Source organism: Syngnathus scovelli, chromosome 3, assembly GCF_024217435.2.
Source record: "Syngnathus scovelli strain Florida chromosome 3, RoL_Ssco_1.2, whole genome shotgun sequence".
Taxonomy (NCBI): Eukaryota; Metazoa; Chordata; class Actinopteri; order Syngnathiformes; family Syngnathidae; genus Syngnathus; species Syngnathus scovelli.
Window position 1 is genome coordinate 15,853,995 of NC_090849.1, and position 17,833 is coordinate 15,871,827.

At 41.6% G+C, this 17,833-nt stretch overlaps 1 protein-coding gene across 1 annotated transcript in view; it reads left to right on the forward strand.

Moving 5' to 3' along the window:
* The first annotated feature begins 2,969 nt into the window (after positions 1-2,969).
* Positions 2,970-17,833, forward strand: part of adgra2 (adhesion G protein-coupled receptor A2) — a 34,023-nt gene continuing 19,159 nt past the window's right edge. Inside the window, exons 1-2 of the mRNA XM_049763893.2 lie at positions 2,970-3,316; positions 3,548-3,860. Coding sequence (XP_049619850.1) covers positions 3,613-3,860 — 248 coding nt within the window. The 5' untranslated portion in view covers positions 2,970-3,316; positions 3,548-3,612. The remainder of the gene's footprint in view (positions 3,317-3,547; positions 3,861-17,833) is intronic.

A 17,833-nucleotide genomic window follows, 5' to 3' on the forward strand; every position in this document is an offset into this window, starting at 1 on the left:
TTACACACGGTCTACATATCCGCAGTAAGTACCACCATGACCAAAAAGAGGAAGAAACAAAGATTACATTTTTTTTTTTTTTTACAAAAGATAAAGTTTGATTTTAATACAGTAATATCCCGTTAACTGAGCTATAACAGCCTTGAGTCTTGCTATGCATTAGGTCAATGATAAACCTGCCAAGTTTCCACCCAGGCTTTTCAGCATTTACAGTGAAACCAAGTCAACCACAAGAGGTCAGCATTGCCCAGCTGAGAGAATTTGACGTGACGTGCACACACAGACACACACACACACTACCCGTATTACTTTTGACCTTGGAATTCAACCTGAACATATAATTACGTTAATTTTGTCAGGTCTGCTCCTACTTTAATAACTATCACAACTTATTAATTTTATTTATGGTACTCTAATAAATGAATGTTAATTTGTAGAGTGACAAATTAGACCCCTTTGCAGCATTTCAGCACCTCATAAACCATTAAAACTATCGAATGTCGTCAAATATAATTTGAACACGTTTTGGAACGTGTTACTCAAGTATGTGGTACACATACGCACACATGATTTATGGTTATTTAATAAATATACATGATTATATATTTGGATAAACTGGATCAAGTAGCACACTTCGTCACAGGCGAAGTTCTCTTGGGCCTTCGTGTATGCAGTTTGTGTGTTCTGTGACTGGTGTGTCTATATGCGCCCTATGAATAACTGGCGGCGAGTCCAGGTTGTACCCCCACCCTTACCCTCACAGGCAGCGATCCCAAGAACGAGCTGGAGTCAATGGATAGATGGACAAAAGTAGAAAAACAATATGCCAGACTTTTTCTCCCGCTTACGCACACACACACACCCTCGTAGCAGTTCCATTGTTTCGCAACATCCACTACCCTACCACTCATAAATCTCATTTGATAATCCCATGAATTGTGGAAGCCATTAAGTTTTTTTTCTGAATGCCAAATTAAAATCATCTCACCAGGAACTGTTGCATGAATAGCTCATAAAGGGACGCCTGCGTGTGCGTGTGTGCTGTGGCGGATTACGCCACTGGATGTCATGTGTTTCTCAAGGGCCAGCGCAGTTGAGGTCTGCGATGCAGGAGGCCTGATGCTGTTCTTTTATAAATCCCAGCAGTCGCAATCGAACCACACTGCAAATGTTTTATTGTTGCTATTTTTGTTCAAAGGGGGAGTCAATGAGATCCCCCCCGTACCCATGCATTTGTTCACGTCATCTGTTGTCTCGTGTGTCCTTGCTTAGATTCTCTCCCAATTCCCAAATGTTGTGTAACTTCCACTCCATCTCCCCAACATTATCTCAGCTCTCGGCACCAAGCAGCTACAGTTCAACCTCTTCTATTTGACGTGTTCCACATTCTCAACGCTGCACCTGGAATCAGGTCCAGATGTGGAACTGGGAAAGAGAAAGATTGCTTGCTTGGCCGTAAAAGAAAAAAAAAAAGGGGGCGGGGGGGTTCTGTCTATGGGGTGCATAGAGGAACGGCATTAAACTTTGCCTGGATGCCATTAAGTACAATTTTGATGTAATGTGTAGTTTCAATGGAAACTGGGTTCTTTCAGATGAGAGAGATTTGGGCCTTCTGGACTGGTGTTGTACTGTAAGCCTTTTTTTTCACAGCTTGGATAAACAGTCCTCTGTTTCATTTGCAAGCAGGCACCCATCTCTTGCTACAATATCGCATACAGAAATAACAAACCTGTGCGGGTCAGAACACAGGCTTCCATTGTACCACTGGGCTAGAGCTTGCATGAGTGTGGTGCCTTTACTTGTAACATATAGGAGCCAAAATGCTCTCCAACCTCATAGACTCCTGTGTAGGCTATCACAGTCATTATTATAGAACACTTGGGTCGAATTCACAACAAATGAACTGCAGCGGCTGATAGCATTCAATACCACTTCATTTGCACGGGCAGTTTGCTAGCAAGCGAAAGATGGAATTTTCAGAATGTGGTCTTGGGGACATGACCGAAGAGGCAAGAAGCGATTGTCACCATAATTCACATGCACATCTCTACTCATACTCACATAAATCTCAGAAAATATAATATAATAATTATTCAAATATTTTGGAGTATATGGCCATAACCATTGTCCTCATTAAGCAACATTAAGCTGTAGTGAGCCGCTCTATATGGAGAGGAAGATGATTATTTCAGGTCTATAAAATCAGAAATATGGGTGCCATCATTTTCAATGTCAGCATATGGGGGAAATGTGCATGTAGAATAGCAGCAAGGCATTGTAGAAAATGGAGTCATTTATCTTATTCTAATCAGGTTACAACAAATAACTTCTTTGCCATCACCAAGGACCCCAATGTGAGTCAGTGAATAACCACTTTCCTTCTTAAGTCATCCTGCAACAAAAACTATATAAAAATTATTAACTTTAATCACTGGTGGGATGTCAGGACCAGCAAGGCCTTCCCTGACCTAAACACTTTCAGAAGCACCGGTATGAGATATGAGATGGCATTAATTCAGTCCCCCAATGTATATTTGCTTAACTTCATGTGTATTTTGACGTTGGAATTTTTTTTCCCTGTCCAATCAGATTGCAGCACCCTATAAATCAATCTACTGCAATCTAGGGTTTGCAATCAAATTCAAATTTATCCTCATAGGGTGTGAAAACTGGTCCTCAATGACGTTGGCATTTTCTGTTCTCTGAGTGGTTTTTACGTTTTGACATAATGTTTTTGTTTGTTTGTTTGTTTATTTACGATTCTGATTCTGAATATGTTTATTTATTTATTTATTTATTTATTTATTTATTTATTTATTTATTTATTTACGAATTAAGCAAAAGTAAAAATCATCAGTTGTATTGCTTTTTACAAGTTTCGACAAAGGTATAGATTGTATATTCGACTTTAGTCAAAATGTATCTGTACAAATTGCGTGTTGTCCCGACAGGAAGCGCTAGGACCTGGGAGACCACTTTGGGGCGCACCAAGTGAGTGTGGCAAACGGCTGAAAAGAAGTCCGAGATTAGGATTTGACACTTGAGCAATCAACACCGGCTCCCTTCCAACTCTCTCAACTTTCTTCGCTGAGATTTCTGCAGAGGACAGGAAAGGGGGGAAGATTGAAAAGAGGCGATGCAACTTGCAAAAAGTTTTGGAAAACTTTCCTCTGCCCCGGTGCACTCGTTCATGCAGATGTCAGTGTGACTTTGAGTGCGGAGTCGTGACTTTCATCAACCGCTGGATTAAGTTCGGGAAAGGACTACTTTCATCTGCACACTCAGAAGAGTCGTGGACAGAGATGGGAGACTCAAAGTGAGTAGAAAGCAATAGTTTGCATTTTCCGTTGGATTTAAAATCACCCCCCAAAAGGAAAAAAAATTGGAGCAAAACGAACGGAGCGCCCCGCCATGACATAACTGAACACTAATAACGGGACCAGTGTTTTAATTATTTAAAAACAATACCGCAGCTTTTGTGTTGTACAGAAAACTGTCCCCACGTTTGCCATATTGGGATCGAGAATAACTTTCCTGTCGACCCTAGTCTGGAGGCTTCATGCCGGAGATATGGGTTGACCTGAGGCTGAGCTGAGATCCAGGCTAAGGACAATGAGCGCGCCCGGCTTTGGCATCCCTGTGCTGCCGGGTCGTTTAGTGGTACTGATGCTGCTGCTCCTGCTGGCCGCCCCCGGGCCGCGGCCGTCCCGGGCGTGCCGCGGGCTGCTCGGCTGCAGCTGCTCGGAGGAGCGCTCCAAGACGCACGGAGCCCAACCCCTTGGAAAAAGGGTCAGCTGCGGCAAGGAGGACCTGTCCGAACCACCCGATGCCAACCTACTGCCCAACAGAACCGTCACTTTGTGAGTTAAAAACCTGCAGCACAACACATTTTAAATTAAAACTATGCTGTTCAGACTTAATTAATTAAAGTGGGGTGCAAAACTGGGTACACTGTATTTTTTTTTTTTTTTTTGCACGAATTTGCACGTCATCAGCAGAATATGCAATTTCTTTCGTTTTAATGTATTTGATTTTTGGCAACATCCCAATTGAAGAAATTGATTATCATCCACCATCCTGTCAATATTAATTTCTAGTTGAGAAACCAGTACACTCAATGTTAAAGAACTAACATCCCAATACCTACTTTTGCACCTATATATACGTGTCTTTGTGACTTAGTCTTACCATTTAGCAGTTGATGAATTGATTGACTGATGCCTGACACCATCAGAGACAGATAAATTTTACTTTAGCATCTTGTTGCTGGTTTTTGAAGTGATGCACTAATCTTTTGCACACCTCATAGGGATCAAAATTTGTGGGGGTATTTGGAAGACAGTATATTGCATTATAAGGGTTTCAGTATTACAAAACATAAAAAAATCATAGTATGTGTGATGATGACCACGTTTAATTTACAGCTATTTTCTCTTGAAAGTTTTTTTCAGGCTATTTTAGTGTTAAATGTTGTGGCACGCGACTACATTGAGTCAACCAAAACAATAACCACGTTGTCATGACTTCCTCTTTGTCAAACTGAGAATTAATTACCTTCCCAAAGGAAGAGTTTTTTTATTTTATTTTTTTAATAATACAATTCTTATACCTACTATTCTGCATGTGGCCTTCATACGTGACTGTGACCCATTGAACCGAATTTGTAACGCGGACTTGCTACAATTATAATACATGATGATCCAAAGTGGGCATCTTGAACTACTTTGGCCTTAATTTAAGCCAACTGTGCGTAAGGCATCATCATCATCATCATAACATCACACCATCATGTGACCCTACCTCTTCGACACAAGCCTGTCACTTTAAACGGTCCTCCCCTTCCATTAGAATAAACACAAACACATTTCACTCTGACTGCTTCCATTAAATATGGCTCCCAATTACCTTGTGCCGAGAAAAGAAACGTGTAGCCTGCGAGAGCGGCGTGACATCATGATAATTTAGCTCCAGTTTTGTCGGATATGTTCATACTGGGATGCACTCGTTTGTGTGGTCTATTTGGACTTAAGTTGAAAGAACGGCGAGCTGTGCCAAAACATACAATCGTAGGTGACGAATGGCCTCATAATCTATCGGTGACACATATTTGGGCGGTGTTTGTGTACACTCCATAGAAATTAGTTGTAACGCTTTCTTCACAGCTGCTCTCGGACTTTATTCGTTCCCACAGTGTGTGTAGAGTCGATGCACAGTCAGGGCTCCAGTGAAGTGAACGCATGAGGTAAAGTAAGTGGATTTGTGCCCCGGGAGAGCTCAAGTCAGCCAGTGGTCCATTTATAGAGCCGTATGTTTCTGGCTTAATAAAATTGGGATTATACATCTGGTAAACACATTGCTGCAAACAGGAGGGTGGAAAAATAGCAGTGGTTGAGGTGATTGAAGATAATTTCCAAGGCCACACCTACTCATTATGGTTGGCTTGTTTGGTAAAAATACCGAAGCGGTGGACAAAAAGCCATTTATTAGAAGATTTGATAGACGTCTCTTATATGGACACGGCACGTTACCTATGCTATGCTCTCATAGACACTCGTGAAATGTTCTCGTTTATACTGTTGAAATGCTTTCATACACTTCTGATATTTTTCTGCTCAGTAGTGCGTATGAGGGCATTTCAGTAGTGTGTATGAGGTAAAAAAGGTAATCCTGAAAAGTGCTACAAATTCAGTGAGTTTCTGTGGTGGCCATGCTCCAATGAGCTTTCATGACATTTGGTCCAGATGTGGAATGTGAGATGCTGCGACCGTATTTGTGTTATTCACCAACATTCCTGGATCTGCTCGGAGTAATGTGGCGAGTATTCCAGGTGTGGCGGGTCGCTCTCTCCCCGCATCGGTCCTCATCTCTCCTGGGGATCTCCTTGGAGCCGAGAAGGCGCTGGGCTGGAGGACTCGGCAGGTCCGGAGGCTTCCGGGGCCAGCTTCTACGTGTAACGTGCAACAGCTGGCCCCTGCGAACATTCCAGCCGAGGCCCCTCACCCTCCTGGGAAATCCCAATGTGGATTTGTTTATCAAAACGATTTGTTGGCTGTTTATTTTCCTTGCCAGCTGTAAAAAGGAGCAACCGGTCACCACAATATTTTCACCTCCTTCTTTTGGCTTCACCTTGTCTCTGCCACTTTAACTAGATGAACATGTTAAAATACATCCTCCCTTCTTCCCATAAACTCTTATCAGTGCTTTAATGATGCATTACACAAGTGACAGCTATGCGCTCCAATCATCTGCCGCACTTTCTCTCTTTTTCTTTATCTGCAGCTCGCCGATTCGCTCCCTTTCCCACCCCTTTATCACAGGCTCATCCACATGCAGTAACTCTTAACCTAAATATTTAGGCGTCTTGGTAGGAAACTGCCATGTCCAAACTCCTTCCAGATGTGAGCCTGTGCAGGCTTGTGTTTAGGCCTAATTATGCACGGCTGCAGAGGAGCTGCTTCTCTGGGGGAGGAGGAGGAGAGACGGAGTTAGATAAGCCGAGTGAAAAGTGCATTTGCTCAGGACAGACTGAGGACAAATGATGGACGGTGCACATGCGAGCAAGAAGTGGAGAAAGTGCAACATGAGGTGGAGAAAAAGAGTGAGAGCAGAGGAGGAAGGAGAGAAGTTTGGCTGGGGGTTCAGAGGGATGTGCCTCTGGAGACTCCAAATCCCTGCAGCCCCTGACAAACAGCGAGAAAGAGGGCTCCTCAGTCTAGCATATCTTTTCTCCAGGACTTTGTTATTATTAGACTTTATGCGTGAAGGAGGGGGTGAAAGAAAGAAATTCAAGATGGACACACAATGTATGCATTCTGAAATGAAACACACATCAGTTTCTTTTACAGTTGAGCCCCAAAATTAAACACCATCTGACCTTTTTCCTCTTAATCCTTTTCCACTATATATATATATATATAATATATGCAGGAAGAGTGCCTCAAACCCTAATATGGAGTACAGGAAGTCACCTTGCGCCGTATTGCGCGTGCTTGTCGTCCTTCTGTCATCATTGTTCCGACTGTTGGTGTCGGCCCGGTGTGTGTTGACCCAAATTAGAGGACAGGCATGCTGTGAGGTCAACATGGTCGTCCTTGGTTGATGCCCCCTCACCCAGAACAGCTGCAGTGTAAGGGCGCTGTTAAGCACAAGAGTGGCAATGTTGTTGGCTCTCCAGTGAGACACTGAGAGTCCCTGTTGCACATGTCCTCTTGTCGTGCACACTAGAATTGCAGCTCTTGGTCACTTCTGTCTCGGCCCAAGGGGCCGTTTCTCCTACTTCCTGCCTTTTGCTACAATAAATCAACAATCGTCTCACTCTCGATTCAGCACAAAGAATACAGAAGTAGCATTTCAAAAACACTTTTTAGAAAAATGTGTCTTCAAACTACGTCACTGTTGAGTATAGTTGAATTTAACTTAAAGATTAAGATGCCATTCCATAACTATTTCCATATTCCATAAAAATTCCTCAGGACGGCATTATAAAACCCCGAATAACTGAACAGGTGGTTTAGCAATGTTTTAGCATTCTTGGCATTCACACAAGTGTCAACGTTTTTAATGGTAAAGCTTCAAAAACCACAAAATGTGGAGAAGGAGAATTATTTGATGTGAAAGTAAAAACTAAATGCAGCTGACTGTCTGACTCACAGTACATTCTGTTCTTCTTTTGTTATTTTTGGACTAAATATAAAGCCGTATTGTACTGAGCAACCACAGAGGTGCATGTGCCATTTAAGCGATATGTTCCTTATTTGGGTGTCTTGCCAATCACATGTTCTACTCTTTGAATCATTTGTATTCTCTGTTTTGGCAAATAACACAAAGGGGGCGAGAGGATTTGGTTATGTGCAATTGAATCTCCTCGCAATAAAAAGAAGACACCGCTGACTCTCTAGTGTACATTTGGTTCCTCTTATTGTTGGACTATGTATAAAGAAACATGCAAAATAAAAATGAAAAAATAAAATCACAGAGAAAATATCCTGAGAACTGACATGAAGACAGCAGAACTCAGAATTTTCGTCTGACTTTAGAAACAATATTTGAACTAACCTTAGATGTTCCTCTTCCACTATTGAACGTTTTTCTATTAGCGATGCCACGCATCCAACATCTAAGCAGCATGTGCGTGTTATTGCTTACATCTGTTGGCTTCTGTTCACTCAAAGCCAACTCACCTGATGGAATGTTTGATCGGCTACATTGGTATTAATTTGAACCCTTCGGTTGTCGTTTTTTCTTATGAGGCCCGTTGTTAAACTCCAGCTTGCGGCCAAACACGGAGCTCGCAGATGTGTCAGAGCGCGCGAGCGTGTGTCCAGACGGGGAGTACGAGCACGTCAATGAGATGTCTCGAGCAGTCGTCTTATCAGCGGGGAGGATCCCAATAGCGGGAGGAGCGGCGCGGGCTGAGGCATTCCTGCAGCGCTGCAGTTTATTTATGTGGGGGGAAAAGGTGTTGAGAGGAGGGGGCACGCCTCCGCACATGTGAGCTGGGGCAGCGGTCAGCAATAAATCAAAAAAGCAAACAAAGGCCTGACATTGGATACTCGGAGCTTACGGCCTATTAGAGCACCTGCCAATGCCACACAAGGGTGGGATTTTATAATACCCCTGTAGGTCAAGGTAATGTGACCCCTCCACCCCTCCCATCATAGATGCACACCTACTGTGCCGTGACATATCTTCATTACTTGGCCATACATGTTGATTAAAACGCCGCAATGTTTCCGAGCCTTGGCAAGGACACAAAGATGTGTTGTAGTCGTCTCAAGTGGCTCGGTGTTGTTTTAGTTTTTCCTTTCGCTCCAGGCTCTTCTTATCTTACTCCAAATATGCCTGACTTTGACGTTTCCTTGCCAGTGCTAACTTCCCTCTCCCTGTGTTTGACCACAGCGGCCCCCGAATTTCCCGTTCTGGCTCTGCAAACACATGGATACAGACGCACGGACATAATGGCGGTCTATATTGGGAATGCCTGCGGCTATATTGTGTGTGCGTCTATGTGTGTGTGTGTGTGTGATATGCATGACAATGGTGCATTCATCTGCTCTTACAATAACATAGGTCTGCGTGCTTCCTTTTTACAATTTGATTAAACACAATCCTGCTCGTTCACATAATCCTTCAAATAATACATAATTGCAGGTAAAACAATCACATTTAGTGCTTTCATTTGAGTAAAGTCTTTGGACACCACAGTATCTAACTTTCCAACCTTTGAAAGAAATAATGGCGAACATACAAATGATTTATTTTCGGAAACTAACAAAGAGCTATTGTAAAGGGATTTAATGTGCAATGAGATCACCGCATTTCTTTCAACGAGTTCGGCTACATTTTGCACATTGAGAGCCGGGTGCGAGCCAACGGCCACGTTAATTACAACGGCAGAGTTTCAAAGAGACGAAGGAAAAATAAATATTGCTCTCCGGATCATCCAATTAAAAAGAAGTCACTGGAAAATGAAAACATACATTGTTTAGGCGACTCCTTAATCATAAATAGCTACATTTCAGTTTATGGAAGTATCTGATTGCATGAAAATCAACATTGCAATCTCCGGTCTCTCATTTGTCATTCCAAAAGTTCTAGAACCACACAAACAAACACCTCTCACCATAATTCTTTCTGCAGCATGGTGGTCAAGAGGTTTGCATTGTACAGTGTGAATGTTCCCATGCATGCATATTTTTCTTATGACTTCCTCCCACTGACCAAAATCATGAGTGTGTTGTTAAAAGTGGCTGGAACCCTTTTCATGGTAAGATCATTGACGCCAGCCCTCATTGAAATTCACTTGTAGATTTTTGGGGTAACATATATAACCTTTAAATGTTTTGTCTTATTTTCTGGATTGTACTGTGTAATTCCATTATATTCAATATGTCGATCCATTTTCTACAGCACCTGGGGTCGTGCCAATTCCAACTGACTTTGCCACCTTTATTGTTAAATATCAGAACATTTTCTTAGTTGTATTCAAACACAATGAAAGTAAATGGCGTTACAATATTGAATTTCAAACTACACTATTAAGCGATATAATCAATAGCCCCCATTAAAAAAGAATGACTCAATCAGTGACTCAATCAGTCAAAGTGATGAAGTTGTGTTTTGGTTTTTGCTGTCTTGTTGCGCTAATCACAAAATCTAAAAACAATACCCCAGGCACAATGTGGTCACAAATGCTTCATGGAGAAAGTGGGATAAATTGTTCCGCTCTTTTGTACACGCAATATTTCCCAGCAGCGGGCTTTGCTCATGAGCAGAACACAGAGGCTGCTTATGAGACCAAACAATGAGACAATGTGTGACCAGGCGTCCGCACCGCATTCCACTCGCGGATTCAAGATGCTAAATTCACCAAATTGCCTCATTAGAGATGTAAAAACACTTAGCACCGTGGCTAAGATGACTATTTCGTTCGTGAGAGCCTGTCATAAACATTCCGCTTTGGTTTGTCTCTGACTTTTTATCATGTAGCGGAATTTCAACTGGGAATATTCATGGCAGCTATTTTTTCAGGCCTCTCGACTTGGCCATCTTTGGTAAAACTCCTCATGCACACGTTGTCTAATACGACTAATGCCAAGTAGGAGACCTTCCCTCGTGTGTTTGTGTGTGTGTATGTGTGTGTGTATTCATGGCATCGGTTTGCCTGAACACACACAAACACACACACTTATGTGGCAAGGGCGTGCGTGGCCGCAGCTCTCAAAATAGCCGTTCGGTCCTCCCCACCTTAATTAGAGACGTTTCTAAAACCCTGATTTTAATTTTAGACTAGTAGCATTTGGACCACTCGTGAACACACACACATACACTCTCGGAGTTAAAATTGCACACTTTCCACATTTGTACATCTGATAGGGTCACACATGAATGTAAATCTGCAGACCACAAACCACACAGCCTCGCTGCCTATAGCGGCGTCTGCTAAGTCGAGCACAATGCAGTGTGTTTTATAATAGCGGGATGCACATAGCAAATGCGGGCGTGCACTCCCTATAGTGAACCTCAAGGTTACGTTTGTGAAGTCAAGCAAAGTGAACTATAATAGCCAAAAGGGAAATTAAAAACATTTATATGCACATCTCAGATCTTTCTGAAAATCGAATGGCTTCTCGAGCAGATTATTTGTGCAATTTTTGTCAACAACTCAAAGTATGACATTATATGTTTGTTTGTTTGTTTGTCTTTTTTGCAGCTGCTCCACCTTGGTTGAGGTTTTTTGTTTCTTGCGCCACTGTGTTCCATTTAGTTTGCTTTTGAAGCTACGTAGTCGTTTTTTCCACTTCAGGATGCGAGTTAATAATCTCTTCCACCCCTCAATGCGGTCTCTCAGAGTTCTGACTCACTCCATCATCGTCGACCAAGACAAAAAATATTTTGCGTGCAATTACATGGATGCTCCTTCCCATGACAAGTATTAAACGAACCTCGCAGGCAGGCAGTGTTCTCTGGTGGTGGCTCAAGGACAATAATGACATTCAAATCTTGACATGCATTTGCTGCTTAAGTGCCTGTTGTGCTCAAGGGCATTTAGTCTCTTTTTTGCATTGAGCACAGTGACGCTCAGATGATGAACTCAGGATTGAAGGGGGCTATCGGGATCATAGGCTCAGGTTGTATTTTGACAACGAAAGGGTTAAGCAATTTGGACGTACTCAAATGCTGAATAGTGCGGCATGGTCTGGAGGCCTCTTCAAAAGTACTTATTGCATCAAAGATGACACAGCCACTTTACAGTCTGAGAGATCCCTGCTTGTGCTCCCACTCAGTCCATTCTGCAAGAGTCCATTAGAGAGATGAGGATTCAATTGACACGGTTTTTTGAGCCCTGCAAACAATTATTGTAAACATCATCAACTGGGATGATAAAAATCCTATTTACTTTGAGACTAGCATAGGCATAGCCATTGGCAGGAAAAGCAACAACATTGTGCCGGCTTGGCACAAACATGCTGGTGTGATATTTATATACAGGTTTTTTTCTCCTTTAACTCACACACAGTTTCCCAAAATGACAATTTAGTAGGCCAAAACTATAATCACCAAAAAGCCACATAGTGTCTGGCCAAACCTCAGACATCAGAAGCTAAATTAAACATGTTATCTTGCATCTAAATTCAACGGCAAATTGTTTTTTCTCTTTGAGTTGCATAAATACGCACACGCACTAGTGACAACACCAAATGAAACACATAAATTGGAATGTCATCATCTCACCATCTAGCTATGCATGAATCAAATATTATGAAGATTGCATACCAGATGCAATATTCTTATTGCACTTAATTTGCATATAAAACATAGAAATAAAAACATAGAAATCTACACTTGACACATCTTCACATCGTGTGCTTATCCTTAAACATGAAATATATGCGTATTTATATGTTTTATTATCAATTTGTTTTTACACTTGTGTTTTACAAGGGTCTTGAGTAATATAAAATGTTGCCTTTACTTTAATGAATTTTGGGCCAAGAATTAATCATTCATTGTAAATGGGTGCTGGGTCCAAAAGGAGCCATGTATTGAAGCTAATATGATGATTGAAAATACTTTTCTAAACTTGATTATGAAGCTTCAAACCACATCACATATATACAATCACAGTTACCCAATAAGTGGGTTAGCAAATAACTCGATTTTTGCGTGTGTTAAAAAGATGAGACTTGGACCAACATCCTGAAATGGATAACGTTTAGCCGTAAAAGTTCAACTCTACCTCATAACTCAGAGGAGCTTCAAAATAAACACTGTGATGATTAACTCCAGCAAAATGTATTTCAGTAATGATTTTTCTGTGAACCCATCTTTGTTTTGGCAGCCCTGTATTGTTGATCTGCCATCATTACTCTGAGTGCAAAGTACGTGATGTACATCCATTTATAAAGCTAAGTATCTTTTTGATCCACAGTCCACTTGAACTAAGACGAGAGGAGAAGAAAAGCAGTAAAAACATGGCGAGCGCTCCGTAGACTCGTCTGAGCCATAACATACACAAATCAAAGTACTAGTCACGCGATGCAGGCCTGTAACGCTTTCACCAGACCTGAATCACCTCTTCGGAAACTTATTTTATTTACGAGAACGCAGCACGACTGGGACACAGGTTGTTGTGCATCATGGAGTCAGTATGCTGATTAAAACAAGTTGAATTCAGCCACGAGACTCTCATGGAAAAATCACTCTCATTATCTGGCTCCCATTGGTCTCTGAATTCAGGCTGCTTTTACGGCTCTTTCAAGGGTTTCGCTCTTTCACCTCGCGTGTGGTCCTCCAGTGTAAAGACCAAATCTGGAGTTAAATGGTGTTTACATAGTGGTCCACTGGCTTGTTTTGACACTCTTTATTGGACTGAAGCTGCGCCGCTTTGTCTATGCTGAAATAACTCTTGGGGTGCATTGGTTAAGTATCATTACCTTTATCACCGTGTCTCATTTTATGATTGGAGTTTCATACGTTTGTAGCTTATTAGGGCTGGGATGGATCTGACTTTGGGCGAGGAGCGAGGACTGGTTACTGCCAACTCACTGCAGAGCACAAATGAACAAATAACCATTTACTCTCACCTTCACACCTATGGACAATTTGTAGTCTTTATATAACCTGGCATGTTTACTAAATGTGGGAAGAAGCTGGGGGAAAAAAAAACTCATTAGCACAGTGAGATTATGCAAACAAAATGTCCCGAGCGGAGATTTGAACCCAAAAGCCCACAAGCCAATTATACTGCAATTGCATTCTTTTGCAATTTAACAACTTCATTCTCATTGAGTGCTTCAGCTGCAGATCACAAAGTACAGTGCAGCATGTGTAAATATTTAAAGGCCACACAGGCCTATTGGAGTACACACTAATGCATCTCACTCATGTCCTGAAACAAATAGCAAACCAGGATGGAACATTTCCTGTATATGTATTGTATTATAAATAGTAAAAAGATGGAGAACTCTGTCACCAAACCTGTAGTGGCAGCAGGGAGGTGATCATCTTGTGTTTGGCTTTTCGACCTTCTGGTTGCGGTTTGGACTTCTGCACTAGGTTGTGATCTGGAAAGCTTCAGCTTCTGCTTCTGCTGCTGCTGCTGCTGCTGCTGCTGTGCACCACACTTCGCAACTCCGCCATACATGCAATGACCCGCAACCAAAAGCAGCTGTGGAAAAAAAATGAAAGGCAGCTGCAGTGCACACTACTGACAGGTATACACACATACAGGGGCATGCAGCGTTGACCACATGTGGAAATGAACCATGCAACAGAATAACTTGGTCTCTAAGGACCTGGCTTTGAGACACCAACATATTCACTGATGTACAGAACAGCCAACCCTTAAATAAACAATAATGTCTTGTTGTTTTTGAAATGTAATGTGGGGCATATGTTACCGTATAGTATGAGATGACAGAGCAGTAAAGAACAAACCAAACTGTTATCGAATGCTTGAAACGATTCAAGCGGCATATTTCTCTTTTTTACGTTGTAGCTGCCCAACTCTTTTTGGGACGTAGTAATTCTTAGTAGCCTAACTCTTTTTGGGAAGTAGCAATTCTTAGTATTCTAAGTACGATAGATTAGAACTCAACCCCCAAATTTTCTTTGTAATAATATGTTTTGTACAGCTCAGCTAGTCGAAACATAATGTTCTGATCAATGTTTCGTTTGTGGAATATAAATGGAACAGGCAAAATCCACCTGGTTTTGTTTATCTCATTGCTTGACAATTGTAATGTCATTTTCGGTCGACAGCATGTGGGAAAATGGCCGCCCCCGTAGATGGATAAAAGCGGGTTGAAAAATTGCTGCTTTACTCATATTGTAGAAATGCAATAGTAATCAAAATGCAGTGTTTAAACTCGTTGAACATATTATTGTAAATTATTTCGGGCTTGACTTCCTCTTCCTCACTCGTACTTGGTTTGATATGCAAGACAATTTATATTGGACTTTGATGGAAAGTAATGTATAAATAGTATGTATTTTCTCTAGTATACACCATTTCAGGTTGACCAAGTTATACTTAAATTGTACAACTTAGAGCTAATTTGTGGATTTGGAAATTTCTATTGGTGGAGTCACAGAATTTAAACATGGAAAACTGGCCTCACTGGCTTGTGCATTGCTTGTAAATGGGTTAGAAGAGGTCATTGAATGCGACTCTCAAGACTGACATGAAGCCTCACTCTTCACATGGATGACATCGACTCAATTAGCATCCAGGGCCTCAATATTTAAGTGAATCAAAGACGTTAAATATGGTCTGGACCGAGTTAGGGTGTCTCTCCGCCATGTGTCGTGCAGCTAATTCGATTAATGTACTCCATCTGCTGGTCTCTCACAAAGCCTCAGTTGACGCACCACATGGGGTTAGATCTTTTGAGGACATTTCGTCCATTGCTGTGTTTACCTTGTTTGGCCTCGTGTGTGTCAGCAGCCACCTGCCCGCCCCGTTCACACTGCTCCGATCCGTCTGCCCAATGGCCGTCCGGGAAGTGCTCTCTCTCCTAGGCCTGACCCTGGAAGTCGGCTTCTGAATAAACAGCTAATTGGCTGGGTTTCCTGTTTAGCCTAATGGGAGCGCAGACTATTTCTGTCTGTTTACAGAGGTCGGCCGCTCTCTTTCTCAGAGTAGCTCTCTCTTTATTGTTTTTAAGAGAACAATGTCCTCAGTGTAGCTAAACATCATGCACATGCGAGGGTGCAAAGTCTGGAAGTGCTAAAAAAAAAAAATCTGGAAATCTGCGACTTTTTTTGACTGCAGAGAGTTTTACATAACTCACTTTTTGTGGTCCTTGCTTATTTGTGAATGTCAGCTATAAAGAAGATTTAATAGTCTTTGCTGGACTCGTATAAAAAAGTTCCACATGTCCCCAACACACAGTCAAATACTGTACATCCATCAGAAACCACAAACTTATATCCACCTTATTTCTGAGGTCTATTCTGGAGGAACAAATGTGGGAGGAACTTCCCGTTAAGAGACTTCCGGTCAAATGCTCATATTGGTTACAATGAATTTCATTTCACGGAACGGTGTATTAGAACAGTAATCAATCATCAGCCCTAATTGCATTGAACAATCGCATGCCTTGGGAACTTGTTTGAGCTGCTGGCTATTGTACCAACAAGCAAGAGAAATTTAATCTGGGCCTACAAGAGCATTATTTTTAACTGGCTTTCCCAAATGGGGAAAGTGCTCGTTGTGAGCCTCCAAAGAGTCCAGCTTGTTCTCGAAAATGAGAAACACAGGCAAATTAATTTGAGAGTCACTTTGACCTTGTGTATTTGCTACTTTTCATTTCAGGGACGAACCGAGTCGGAATGCTCGCATTGAATTTTGTGCTAATGAGCTTGCATTAAACCACCAGAGCTGGCCACAATAACTGAGTATTTTTATGTGTGTGGGAGACTTTAGTATTTCTCAACCTCTGAAATTATCAAAAGGATCGTCGCAGTATTTTGAGTTTCAACTAAATATTTCATCTGTCTATATTTCATCTCATCATATTACATATTGGTCTGAATTATAACCCTATTCTAAGAGTTTAAAGCATATTTTCTTGAAGATGATAGAGGTGATGCCTGCATATTGAGCCAAACATATGGTCACTCCTCTGACTAATGTATTTTTTTTTTTTTGTTTCACAATAAGCTGAGTCAAAGAAAAGTAATCTGTATTTTAACTGTCTGCATTGAATTAAATGGCATGTTCCTTCACCAGATGGGACTTTCTCCTCTCTATCTGTTTTGAATTATTCCGCCAGTTCCGGATGTCTTAAGCTTTCATCTCGGGGCTGCTTTCTGTTATGGCAATGATACTGTGGCCAAAGTCAAGTGAGAGACCTTATGTGTTGGGAGTCAGAGGTTCAGACTCGGGTTACTACATGCGTCATTTATCCGCGCTAAAATGTCTTTCAGTCATTGTCTCTATGGAGTCATGACAACATGTCCATTCTGCACCTGTGCTGTGCTACGTGTTGACTGCGGACAATTCTACAAAATGATCCTTATGCGTGATCTTTTAAGATGTTGCGATGTTAAATATCAAGGGAAAGGCCTATTGATTAAATTACAATGATTAAATTGCCAGGATTTAGCAATGAAGTAGCTTACTGGTGGTTTGACTAAATATGTCACACAAATGACGTATCCACAATTTTAATTCACCCATCCATTTTTCTATGTTGCATTAGAGTCATTATAGGGTCACAGGTGCCCTAGCGCGTATAAGCATAAAACGAGAATGTTTTCAAATGAATTATGTCTGAGCTGCACATATACGGTCTGGACTGATTCATAGTAACACATGTTCACACTCAGTTTATTCCCCCCAAAGTGCAGGTTATAAACATGGTTGCCAAACATATTAAAAGTTGCTCACTTTTGCTTGCCTTAAAGCAGCATAACGTATTACTGGAAGAGGTTGGACAACAAGCACCACCACACCTTGAATGAAACCTATCCATGTTGTTATCAGTAGTCATTTGTGCAACATTTATGTGGTCGTTAATGACGATGTTTGCAGAAAGACGTTGACAGGCAAAAATGATTTTGCTTACAAGCTCCATTTCTTTTCTTCCTGAAAGAGTGTTTGTGGAAGGGAAGAAGTGAATGTTGGCCAGTTTGTTCCAGTAAACCATAACTGGATGATTTAATCAGGTCATTAAATGACTTGGAAGGCGTGGGGCTGAAGGCAGTGTTTTTATTGATGTGGCAGGAAACAAGTGAGGAGGGGGTGGGGAGTGGTTCACAGACTGTTCACAGCCAGCCCTCCTTTTAAAGGTGCAACCATGCCTCGACTGTCTTGATTAGGGCACAT